Source organism: Phyllostomus discolor, chromosome 2 (genome assembly GCF_004126475.2).
Source record: "Phyllostomus discolor isolate MPI-MPIP mPhyDis1 chromosome 2, mPhyDis1.pri.v3, whole genome shotgun sequence".
In the NCBI taxonomy this organism is placed as follows: Eukaryota; Metazoa; Chordata; class Mammalia; order Chiroptera; family Phyllostomidae; genus Phyllostomus; species Phyllostomus discolor.
The window spans coordinates 100,975,820-100,989,819 of record NC_040904.2 but is presented as its reverse complement, the minus strand read 5'-3'; the positions used below and the strand labels follow the sequence as shown (position 1 = coordinate 100,989,819).

At 33.1% G+C, this 14,000-nt stretch overlaps 1 protein-coding gene across 4 annotated transcripts in view; it reads left to right on the top strand.

Annotated features, from left to right (window-relative positions):
- IQCB1 (IQ motif containing B1) overlaps window positions 1–14,000 on the top strand; it is a 51,228-nt gene that overhangs the window by 8,637 nt on the left and 28,591 nt on the right. For all 4 annotated transcript variants that reach the window (XM_028504545.2, XM_028504544.2, XM_028504546.2 and 1 more), the window contains 2 exons: window positions 2,868–2,961; window positions 7,666–7,765. In XM_028504545.2, the coding sequence (XP_028360346.1) occupies window positions 2,868–2,961; window positions 7,666–7,765 (194 nt within the window). The remainder of the gene's footprint in view (window positions 1–2,867; window positions 2,962–7,665; window positions 7,766–14,000) is intronic.

Sequence of the window (14,000 nt, the reverse complement as noted above, 5' to 3'; positions counted from 1 at the left end):
TGCTCTTAGGATATAAGGAATAGATAAAGTCTTGCACTTGAATACTCCCAGGCTAGTAAAATAGACAAACTCTTTAGATATTTCTTGTAGAAAACCTAAGAACAAATATATTATTAACTTAAACAAGAAATAAAAAAGCTATACGAGTGAAAGTGAATGAGATAGTGAACAATATGGGGAACATAGTGGTTTGATTATTAAGATTCATTGTTGGCAGAGAATTTAACTTAGTGGTAGAGTATATGTTCTCTTTGTAATAGGTCACAAATTCCACTGTAGAATCTTGTGGGGAAGCTTTGTCTGCAGAGCCCCCCCATCCACCACAGATGAGAATAAGTCTACCAAGACATGATCTGCTTGGGGAGGAAAGGGAAGGGCCAGGAGCCTGTTCCTCAATTGGCTTTTATTGGGTTCGTTTACACAAGAATTCAGGTAAAGCTCATTAATCATTGCCAGGAAGTAAGGATCAAACAATGGATAACAAAAAACTCTGAGGGCCTATTTTGAGTCAGGGTCAGATAGCTAAAGAGCTGTAAAACTTTGAGGAACAAACTTACTTCTTGCTTGGACCCTTATCAGTTAATTGAGAGCATTCTAAACAAAGCAGGTTTCATAGGATTTTACATATTTTTTCTTAGGCCTAATCTCCCAGGGAACCCATCCGTTCCAGCACAGGGCTCCACCACCCTCTGTCATTGTTTCAGGCTTAGGTGGAGCAAGGGAAGTAAGGCAGCCAAGAGATTAGGAGATTTCTCGCAGACAATGAGGACTCAGGCTTTGTCAAAGCCAAGGGGCAAGGGTCCTTCACCCCTTTTTGCTGTAGCCCCCAAAGTCCTTCCTTGGGGGACTCCCATGTGGTCATGCCTGTCTTAGGTTGTACCCCCCTTGGGGAATCTTACCTATCATTGGCTAACCGACCAAGCATTGGGGGCCAGTTATGGGTGAAATAAAAGGAGCAGAAGCAGCGCTCCTGCCAGGGAGATAAGCTTTTGTCTCCTGGGTGGCTTACAGTCCAAGGTCACTCCCTCAGCCTTAGCCTTGGCGGGGGTTACAGCTTCTGAAACCAGGCAGGGCGGTTCCCAACAGAATCTCCACTGGCATTTTTGAGGGATGCTAGCACTAAATCAACATTTACATATTTGCTACATTGAATTTAATTCAGGTCAATTGAAGTGGCATGGATTATGGAAATTTTGTTGAACTTAATTTCTTTTTCTGGCTGTGCCACAGACTATGTTCTAATTGCTTGATTTCACTGTATTTCAGTTTCTCCCTTGTGAAATGATTTCTATCTTGTGAATAGTTCAGACCATTGTGAAAGTTTTATGTCTTCTTCAAAGCACTCTAGTATTCACCCTTTAAGGGCAATAATTATTATAGGCTTTTCACTTATATAGTCCTTTAATACCTTATATTATACTTTTATATTTTTATTATGGTATTTGTATAGAGATTAAAAAATCCTAAATACTTATTAGCTAAAGGTCATGTAGTTGTTAATTAAAAACACACAAACCTACAAAATCACTAGAGTTCAAATTGAAAACTGTGTGATGGATAATGTTTTGCTAGAACTAAATTGCTAATGTTGGATTTAATAAATCTACTTTTGCTCATTTTATGATAAAAAGAAAAAGCCTAACAGATGTTGACATGCTTAGCTTTTCAGTGCACTCTATACGCACATTTATAGATTTCAGAATAATTGCCTCAAGTGGTCCTATTTTAATGGTGAGAAAAGGATGATGTGTCTAAAGCTTATTTTAATACTAACATAATAAATTTTTTAATAAAAAGGTGCATGATAATATATGAGAAAAAACTGTTTAGTACATACATCAAAGAGAGTGAATGAGCTATAGAAAAAGAAGTCTACTTAACTATAGGGCAAAATTAAAAAGGGGGATAAAAAAGATGTGATAAGAAAACTGTATTTATTAGGTCTTTCCCAATCAGATTTTTTTAGTAGATCACATGGCAGGACATACACAGGACCTTCTGGCCTAAAATAATGAATAATATATATTATCTGTATAAGAATGTATTATATAAGAATATATAATACATATGATATATAAGAATAGTAAAACACCTATGGGAGAATTTTGAAGTGATTTCATGATAAATTGTGTTAACCAGTCTCAGAAACCATAAATTTCTGGGTAACATCATCTAATGGGTTTTTAAGGAAAGTAGGAAGGCTAGGAGCCCAGCACTATCCTTTGAGACAGACAACAGTGAGGATTACCTGCTGTGTGTTTTGGTAAAACTGGCAAAGGCAGATTATTAGACTAAAGAAATTCTTTATCTAATGTGATATTTCTTTCTTTTTTATTTACTATAAGTCAGCATATTTCTATTTAAGCACATATCTAACCGTGTGCTATAATAATAGGAAAAAATATACTTTCATCATTATGAAGAATAATCATAGCAATCATAATCTTTTTGCTGTTGTCATTATTATTTTAGTGCTCAGTACAAACGTTTATTCAGGACATGGAAAAGATTACTGGCCTTTATACAACTTACTCTAAAGTTACATGGCCAGTAAGTGACAGAATTGCATGTGCATGATATATTTAAAAAGCTCCACAGGTGATTCTCACACATAGCTATTGCAGTTTTTACGCTATCGTTGTCTTATTTGACCTCTGGGTAACAACCATTTCTAGTAAGTAGAATAGGTATTACTAGCCTGTAAGCACAAGTTTTATTAAGTAATGGCTTCAAGATTACTTACCTCGTAAGTAGTTGTTAGATCCAGAAACCAAGCTCTCTAATTCCTCAGAGAGAAGTAGTGCTTTCTCTTTTAAATAAAGCAATTATAGAAAAGTCAATTGGTATTTTTTTTTGTATGTATTAAGGGTGAAGAAAAAGATGAATTACTACACTTTTTCCAAATTGTGACTGATTCTCTCTTCTGGCTAGTAGGAGGCCATGTTCAACTTATCCAAAATGGTAAGACAACAAATATTTAATGTAACTGATAGTCATTATAAAGTCATCTGCTGACAGTTTGATCTTTTTTTTTATTAAAAAAAAAATACATACCTCATTGACTATACACATAACCATAGTTAAGTTAACCCACGTTGAAATAACCCCACATACAAGAAAATAAGAGCCCATTTGGACATTCCAGCTTTAAATAGCCAACATTAACAATGTGAATATTATATTAAGGGGACAATTGCTAAAATACAACTTTTTCCTGAGCTTTTTCCATTTAGCAAGTCCAAGATAAGAATTAATGATAATTTTGATAATTTAGTGTAGAGAGGACATTTTTTTTAAGTTTCAAAGATTACAGTTGTATTTTAGACTTAGTGTGAGAGAAATCCCTGTGTACAGAGTAGATACAATTTAACTCATAGACTAACTATTCATGCAGAGTAAGCTTTTATATAATGACATTTTAATTTGAAAGTTATAGGATATTTCTACACTTACATTGAGAACTATATGTGTTAGTATTATATTATGTTTTCTTAATGCTGAAAAATAATCCTTAATGATAATTATGGCAGCATTTCCATCTTCTTGAAAGATTTATTCTGAGGTAAATAGAACTATATAAGAACATTGATATATTTTAGAAATTGAAATTTGAACTGTATTTCTATTTTTAATTTAATCTTTTCTTTTAGAATTATCCACACACATAATTTAAAGAACAAATAGTTTGTAAGGATTATTAAACAAGAAATACAATCTCTGGTCTTCTTGCTTCACTCTATATCCCATTTTCCCAAGGCAACTATTGATACTTTCAGTTAGTATAACTAATACTCTTGGTAGTTATATTCCAATAGAGCTAAAGAACATGCTTAGATGCTTCCTTTTGGAAAAACAAAAACCATTATCTACTCATTTCCCATTATGGCATGAGTATTATTATAAAGTCTCCAATTTAAAGAACTGTTTTACCAAAAATACAATATAAAGTAGTTAGACTCACTATAGTGGGATGTGAAAGACCTCGTAAAAAGAGAGACAGCAAGAGAAAAAATACTTGACTGGTTTAAAACATAGGCCATATTCCTTTTTAAAAATAATAACTATAACAACATGACATTATAACTCATATTTGTAGATTTAAATGTCAATAAATATGTACTAAAACTAAAGTAAGCAATTGTGAAGTTCAAATGCAAAAATAAGGTGGTCCAAAGTAGGAGTCTTTAGTAACCTTTCCTCTCTAACAAGAATCAGCTGCTTGGAGAAATGGCTGGCTGTAGGTCTGGAGTAGAAAATATGCAAGGTAAAACTGAAATAACTAGAATACCAGATAGAAAGGAAGCAATCAAAGTGTATTAGAATTCTGTGAAGAGGATTTAGGAGCCAAACTAAGGAAGTTTCTACTAGTCAAAAATGGGAAATTTGAACAGCAATCAGGATGATAACAGTTGATTGAAACACATCAAATATAATGAGACTTTCTAAAAATTACCATTAGAGTCTACTAGGGAACCAATTCATTTTGGTAAATGGAGACACCAGCATTTATCTTGCCTTTTTCTAACATATTGATGAGAATTTCTCTTTGTAAAGTATTCCAACTAATAAGTGGAAAAGGAATGATGACTAGCACTATTTTGCAACTCTTAGTGAATTAACAGATTTAGAAATTAATCATTTGTCACTGTCTACATCTCAGAAGGAGGTATAACCAGAAACTAAGTGCCTCCTAATGGCTTGGTATAACCTACATATGAAATATATATGACAAAAATTCAAACATGCATCTTTTCAGTCCTCTAGCTCAACTATTACTTTATAGAAGGTGAAATGAATTATACCCCAGAAATGCAACTATCAAAAACAGACTGCGGGAAGCTCATACAACAATTGACATAGTTTTACTAACAAACCCATTTCGAGGGAAATAAAAGGGTAGAGGAGGAATCCACTAAAGATTAAAAGAAGTTGAAATATAATTAGTTACAATGTGTGGTATCTTACTTAGATCTTAATTCAAACAAACTTTTAAAAAGTCACAACGCAATTGGAAATTGGAGCACTAACTGAGTATTTGATAAAATTAAGGAATTATGATTAGGTTAGATAATGGTTGTATTTTATTGTTTAATAATTCATTTCTTTTGTGAATACATATTGAAATATTTGTAGATTAAATGAATCAATTTCTTGGATTTACTTCAAAATTAAATGGGAGATAGGAAACAGATGGAATAACCGGTGAAGCAAGTTTGGCCAGTGAACGAAGATCATTGTAAAGTTAAATAACTGGTACATGGAAGGCAATTATACTATTTTCTCAACTCATATATTTGAAACTTTCATCATAAAAAGTTGACTTAAATAAAGAAATATACAAAAGTATTAGTTTTTGTTTCAGGGAGTAAATTGTTATCTGACTACACTTGAAAAACAAAATAGAGTCTCCAAAAATAAGTTGCATAGTAATATGTTATAAGATAAACAATATAAAAATAAAATAGAATGACAAATTATTTTAGCATACTTTTTCCAATATAAAAAAAGATAAATTAATATACACAGTATATAAGGTCTGTCCAGAAGGTATCCACCCATGTAATATGAAAAATAGAGACATTTATTGAAGAAGATACAGGAAACATTGTACATAGGACAATGATGCCTCAGTCCCCTTCACAGTAGGCACCTTTGGACCTCACACAGTTCTTTCAGTTGTCACCAGCTGCCCCGTCACATATTCCTGAATCTTGTTGATGGTCTGAAATCTTTTTCCTTTCAAAGGTGATTTTAGTTTTGGGAAAAGTCAGAAATCGCAGGACACCAACTCTGGGCTGTAGGGGGGCTGAGTCACCTGGGCAATTTGATGTTTTGCCAAAAACCTCTGCATGAGATGTGATGCATGAGCAGGTGCATTGTCATGATGAAGCTCCAGTTACTAGTTGCTCACAGCTGTGGCCTTTGGAATCTTCCAAATAGTTTCCACAGAGGAATGTTCTAGCTTAATGCAAAATTTGATGCAGATTCATTGCTCTACTTACTCAGTCATTTTGAAGGCAATGGCCACACAGTACACATGCTCACTCACTAGTGTCTATCACCGGACTGACTAGTACAGTGAAGTTGTCATCATTCACGCATGTGCAGTCTAGTCCACTCTCCTTGGCTACCAGGTTACATCAATGTGGTACAAACTGTTCTCATTATATTAGCAATGGCTGGACTTTTTCCGGACAGACCTCCTATATTACATGATTTCAGTGAATTCAAAGTTAATTCAAGAGTTAGTAAAACATCTTTAAGTAGGTAAAAATGTAGTAATATACTTACTTATCCCAGCTACTTAAAATAATTTTTTTTTTACAATGGAAGTCCTAGAAAATAAGCCACAGAAATATTTAATTGTAGTGGAATTGTTTTTTGATGTTGTTAATTATTTTAAAAGTGACGTCTAGTGAAATATTGAAATACAAATTATGTAAACAGACATGAAGAACACTAGTCAATATGTGAAAGAAATCAAATATGTTCCTTCTGGAGATAGAAAGAGGAAAGGAGTTAGTTTTGTAGAAACTAAGGGAGTGTTCACAGTTCTTCCTTGCCACATAACTGATTCTGCCTTAATTAAAATTCTGATTAATTAGTGGAGAAGGAAATAGAAACTAAGATTTATTGGGAACCTACCCCATTCTGGGACATTCTACAGTAGTCTGTGATACAGCTGCTGTTTCTAGTGAAGAAATGAATGTTCCCAGAGGTTAATCAACTTGGCAGTAAACATTCAATGCCAAGTCTTCATAACTGGCTGCTGAGAACCTAAAAATTATTAACTGATAAAAGCAAGTGTTATTTTGTTCTTAATGATTATATTATTTTTAAAAACAAAATGTTAGCAAGCTTGATACATTTTATAACAATTAAAAATTTTTTAAAGATTTTATTTATTTATTTTTAGAGAAAGAGAGAGAGAAACATCAATGTGCAGTTGCTGGGGGCCATGGCCTGCAACCCAGGCATGTACCCTGGCTGGGAATCGAACCTGCAACACTTTGATTTGCAGCCCGAGCTCAATCCACTGAGCTACGCCAGCTAGGGCTTAAATTTTTTTAAGGATGTGATTATATTCATATGTACCATTTTCATAGTTTCTCTTCACAAAAAATTTGGTTTTATTCACTGAAATTCACTACTAGAAAAAGATTCAAATTTAAGATATATTTTATTTAAGGGGAGATAAGAGATTCTTAGCTTAGTATTTGCAGATGCTCTCTGACTGTTTATCATAATTGTTCATAGAAATGGAATGACTACTATGGTCATTGTGACTCCATTGGTTGGTGCATTGTCCTATAGACTGAGGCATCGTGGGTTTGATTCCTGGTCAGGGCACATGCCTGGGTTGTGGGTTTGGTCCCCAGTTGGGGCACTTGTGGGAGGTGGCCAGTCAATATCTGTCACATCAATATTTCTCTCCCTCTCTCTAAAATCTGCAGGCATGTCCTTGAGTAAGGATTTAAAAAATGGAATCACTTATTTATGGTTATTGAAATTGCCTATCTCAAAAATTCTCTTTATTGTTAATTACACACAGGCAGGAAGTTTAGCAGAAATAGTCATACTTTGATTTGGTTTGGAAAGGACAAGCAAATCTCAATTGTGTTATAGAATCTTTGTTTTAATTTTCCTTTTTCTCTCTTACTTTAGTACTACAAAGTGATCATTTCTTGCACTTACTGCAAACTGATAATGTTCAAATAGGATCTACAGTCATGACTATGGTACAGAACATACTACACATCAACAGGTGACTTGGTTTTACAAAATATTTATAATTTTTATTTTTGATTAGAAGCAATATCAATTTATTTCAGTTTTGTTGAAATTAATTGCATGTGGATTGTACATGACACTTATTACCAGTGTCTTTTAGAAAAATAAATGTAAAATACATTGAAACACTAAAAATTTATTATTAAATTGCCATCTTATTTGAGAGCTTAAGGTTTTATTCCAGATCTCACAGTTTGTGAAAAAAAATTACTGTCATTTGTAAAGTAAAATTTTAAGATCACAAAATGCTTAGCATTGTACCAGGTGCTATGGAAGGGCATAAAAGAAGCAATAAGTTAAAATGGAATTCACAGTTGAAATAATTGATTTTTTTCAGTTCAGTGTGGATTTATTAAGCATCTACTATGTGCCCACTGTGTGTGTGTGTTAGGCTTACTAAATTGATTAAGATATAAACCTTGTCTTCAAGTAACTTACAATATAATGGAAGAGAGCAACACATGAACATATTATAATATAGTGTATTAAGTTGCAATGTTAAAGGTGTGCACAAGTGTTTGATTAGAGGAGATTCTAACCTAAACTGAGGGGTGATGCTTGCTGGAGAAGGTAACAACTGAGATGAAACTTTAAGAATGAGAAATTAGCTAACAAGGAAGAAAAGTATGTCTAGTCAGATGTAACAACATAAGCAAATGCACAGAGATAAGTAAAAACATACCGAGGGTGAAGAGTAGGTATAGTTCATTGTTGCCAGCATTTAAAATTTGGTATGTGAAGGTGGTTAACAAGTTCTGCAGAGACTTAAATCATGAAGAGTTTATATGTTGTGTTAAGGACACTAGTCTTACTCTGTGGGAAATGGTGACCATTGAAAGGTTTTTAAAGTGAATAAAAATGGTCAGATTGTATTTCACTTATGTCACTCTGGTCACTGTGGAGGAAAGATTTATGGGGGATAAAACTTTAGACCAAGAAAGCAATTAGAGGAAGAAACCATAGTAATCCAACTACAAGTAATAACATTTTGGCCTTGGGCACTGCTACCAGGGGAATGGTTTTTAAAAACTAATGAATAAAATCATCAGGATTTCACTTCCACTTGGGATCAGGATGGAATAATAGAATGGATTTACCCTATCACTCGAAAAACAAAACAAAACAAACACCAGGTAAAACATGAAAAACAGTCTTCAAGAAACTGGATTTCAGTCAATGAAAGGAAGTGAGCCCTGAGAAAAAGGAATGAACAAAGTGATGCAGGGAGGGGTATTCCAGCCAGGCCGAATTCAAGAGATAGAGCTGAGAGTCTGGGGAAAACAAAATGGCTAGAGTTCATAAGACAGTATCATAGAAGAGAGAGCCACATAGAGAGACAACTCTAGACATCTTCAGAGAGTTCCCTTCCATTATTCAGTAGACTGCTGATCAGCACATATGTTCTAGGAAACTACCCAATGTAAGGGAAAACGATCCAAAAGGATTAAAAGGGGCAGTATCAGAAAGTCACACAGAGCCAAGAATAGTGCCTGATTCCAACAGCCAAACTGGAAAATCTCATGAAGTATGGACCATTGTGTAGAGTACTCAAGAAGATTTTACCTTGGTAGTGGGGCATAATTATCACTAGACCGAGCACTATTCCTGACCATCCAAACAAAATAAAAGCAGGACCCAAAAGAATCAAGTTATTTTCAGTTAATTTTTAACTACATCTTGTTGAAATTGCCTACTTCTTAGAATCTTTATTGTAAAGTACACAGAGCAGAAAATTTAGCAGAAATGGTAATGCTTTGATTTGACTTCATAAGGATAAGGGAGTCCCACTTGTGCTATCAGATAATCTTTGCTTTAATCTCTTTTCTCTTCCTTTGGAAGAGAAGGTGATCACTTCTTATAGTCACTGCAAACTGATGATGTTCAGATAGAATCTACAATTACAATTATGCTATAAAACAATACAGATCAGCAGATGACTTGGTTTTTACAAAACATTTCTGTTTTTTTGTTTTGGTCAGAATTGTTACCAGTTTTGCTAAAATGGCTCTTGAAAATCTCTAACTGAAAGAAAACTTAAAAATATTTTTAGGAATACAAAAATATCTATCATCCAATGAGATAAAATTCATACAAGTACCAGGCATACAAACAAGCAGAACAACAGAACCCCTAATGAGAAGAATCAGTTGATCAAGACTAACATATACAAACAGGCAAGGACATTAGAATAGTTATTATAGCTATGTTTCATTTGTTCAAGATATTTAATAGAGACATATATAAGACGCAAAATGAGATGAAAATACAGGATTGGATTAATAGCAGATTAACATGGAAAAAGATTAGTGGATTTGAAGACATAGCAGTAGAAACTATCCAAAATGAAATGGAGAAAAGTAATCAAAAATAGGAAAGAAGGAGACAGGGAACATCATTGATCTGTAGTACTATTTCAAATAGCTTTATATAGTATAATCAGAGTATCTAAAAGAGATAGTAGAGTCAGAAGAAAATATTCAAAGGAATGGTTGCTGAAAATTTTCCAAATTTGATGAAAACCGTAATCTTGCACTCAAGAAGCTCATGAAACCCCCCGGACAAATAAAAGTGAAGAAAATTCTACACCAAGGCATGTAACCAAAGTGTTTAAACTGTGAAAAGAAAAAATATTAAAAGCAGCCAGAGGGAAAAAGGTATTATATACAGAGGAATGAAGATGAGGAATTACAGTAACATTTTTATCAGAAACAATTGAAGAAAAAGGTAGTTGAGCAATGTTTGTATATCTTTTAAAATTTTTTTAATAAAAGTATAATTGACATACAATATCGTTAATTTCAAGTGTACAACAGAGATTGGACATTTATATACCTTACAGTATAATCACGGTGATCAGTCTAGTAACCAGCTGTCACTTGCAAAGTTATTATATATTGCTGACATATTCCCTGTACTGTACACTACATCCCTGTGGCTTATTTATTTTTTAATTGGATGTTTGTAGAGCAACATTTTTAAAATACTGAAAGAAAATACTGTCAAGCTAAAATTTTATCCTCGGTGAAAATATGTTTACATAAAGGCAAAATATTTTTTCAGAAGTCAGCAGCAGACCCACATTTAAAGAAATGTTTTAAGTAAGTCCTGCAGCCAGAAGGAAAGTAGGTTTACACAAAAAATGAAGAATATCAGAAATGGTATTTATAGGTAACTGCTTAAGATTATTATTTTTTTTTAAGATTTTATTTATTTATTTTTAGGGAGGGAAGGAAGGGGGGGGAGAGAGAGGGGGGGGAGAGAGGGAGAGAGAGAGAGAGAAAGAGAGAGAGAGAGAGAGAGAGAGAAACATCAATGTGCGGTTGCTGGGGGTTATGGCCTGCAACCCAGGAATGTACCCTGGCTGGGAATCGAACCTGGGACACTTTGGTTCCCAGCCCGCGCTCAATCCACTGAGCTACGCCAGCCAGGGCTTATTTTTCTTATATAATAACATAAGATTTGCTCACATAAAAATAGTAATGTATTTGGGGTTTTATAACATACGTGTTAGTTAAATAATTACAACAGTAACATAAATGCTGGAAGGAGAGAAATGGAAGCATGCAGTTGGATATATGCTTAAAAGTAAAAGGATGAAAATAGATATACCATGCTAAATCGATATACCAGTCAAAAGGCAGCCAGAATGCCTACATTAATATCAGAAGAAGTAAGTTTCACAGTAAAGAATATTATTAGTGATAAAGTTATTTCATAATAATAACTCAATTCATCAAGAAAATATTTATTGACCTAATAGCAGAGCTCCAAAATACACTTAAAAAATTGATAGAACTTCAAGAACAAATAGACAAATCTTCAGTTAAAGTGAAACATGTCAGTATACCCAATAGTCAATAGATGTGTATATAGTCAATAGATGTCTATTAACTATATTGATAGTTAATAGAATAAGAAGAGAAAAAATTATTATGACTGCAGAATATTTGAATAACAATATTAACTAACTTGACCTGATTGACATTGTCAGAAACTACCAAACAACAGCAAATGCCTATTTTCAAATGCAAATAAACATTAACAAAGATAAACAATGGGGGGGGACAAATTCCAATAAACAAAACTGTTTAACTCATACTGCCCTCAATGGAATTAAAATGGAAATTAACACCAAGAAGATCTCTAAAAAAAATCCCCAAACATTTGGGAAATAGCAATGCAATAACCCAAAGGACAAAGAAGAAATCAGAAATTAAGTTTGAAATTATTTTTAAATGAATGGAAATGAAAACACAACATGTCCATATTTGGGGGGGATGCATCTAAATTAAATCAGGACTTTATCCCAGGAATTCAGGACTAGTATAACAGTATAATGTCAACGGAAAAATTTATATCACTTATACCACTAAATGCCTGTATTGGAAAAGTCTCAAATCATTGACCTTGGCTTTCTCTTTAAGAAACTAAGAAAAGAGGGAATTAAACTCAAAGTAAGCAAAAGAAAGAAAATAATAAAAATCAAAGAAGAAATAAAATAGTAAACAAAAATATAGAGAAAATCACTGAAACTATAAGCTGGTTCTTTGAGAAGATCTAATGAAATTAATAAACATGTAACAAGACTGATCATGGGGGGAAAGAGAATGCAAACTGCTAATATCAGGAATTTGAGATAAGATGGGTCGAGTCTATAGATATTTAAAGTACAAGGGAATAATATGAAACAACTTTGTCTAGATGAAACAAACAACTTAGTTGAAAAACACAAACTACCAAAACTCATCAAGAAACCATAGATAACCTAAATATCCCTATAACTAAGAAAAATTGAATTTGTAACTGAAACACTTTTCACAGAACTAATTCTAGGACTAGACAGTTTCTTCACTGATAAATTCTACTAAACATTTAAGGACTAAATGATCCTAAACAAATACTTCCAGGAAATTGAAGAGGAAGAAATACTTCCAAAATCATTATATGAGGTCAGCAATACCTTGATACCAAAACCAGACAAAGACACGAAAAAACTACTCATCAATATATTAAGGAACAGAGGTGCAGAATATTATAAACAAAAATTAGCAAGTTGAACCCAACTATATTAAAAAGTCAATACAACTTGAATAAGTTGGGTTTAGCCCAAGAATTCAGGACTAGTATAATATTCTAAAGTAAATCAGTATAATTCATCATAGTAACAAACCAGAAAAGGAAAAACTTATCATATTAATAGATGCAGAAGAAGTATTTGATAAATTCAACATTTATTCCTGATTTTTGAAAAAAGAAAAACTGCAAAGAACCAGCCCTTGGTTTCACTGATGTTTTCTATTTTTTTAGACTCTTTTTTATTTATTTCTGGTCTGATCTTTATTATTTCTTCTACTCATTTTGCACTTTGTTCTTTTTCTAGGTCCTTTAACAGTAAAGTTAGGTGGTTTACTTGAGTTTTTTTCTTGTTTCTTAAAATAGGCTGTAATGCTATGAATTTCCCTACTAGGGCTGCTTTCATTGTGTTTCATGTTTTGGGTTATTATATTCTCATTTTTATTTGTTTCAGAGTGTCTCTTGATTTCTTCCTTTATTTCATTTTAAACCCATTCATTGTTTAGTAACATGTTATTTATCCTCCATGTCTTTGTGTGTTTTTCAGTTTGTTGTTGTTGTTGTTACTGTTGTCCATGTAACATTTTATTTTTTTTTTTTACAATTCCAATGGCTTTTATTGAGTATATTTTTTTAAATTTTATTTTAATTGTTGTTTAAGTACAGTTTTCTGTCTTTTACTACCATCCCAGCCCACCCACCCATCCTTCCCCACTGTTTATTATTTTTTTTCTTGTGAATGACTTCTAATTTCATAGCATTATGGTCAGACAAGATGCTTGATATGATTTCAGTCTTAAATGTATTGAGGCTTGTTTTGTAGTCTAACATGTGGTCTATTATATAAAATGTTTCATGTGCACTTAAAAAATGTATATGCTACTGCTTTGGGGTGAAATGCTCTGAATATATAAATTAAATCCATCTGCTCTATGTGTCATTTAAGGCAGAAGTTTTCTTGTTTCTTTTCTTCTTTTTTTTTTTTAAGAAAAAGACAATATTAAAACAAGATTTTATTTAATGTATTTTTTAGAGAAGGGAAGGGAGGGAGAAAAAGGGAGAGAAACATCAATGTGTGGTTGCCTCTCACGCACCCCTTACTGGGGACCTGGCCCGCAACCCAGCCTTGTGTCCTA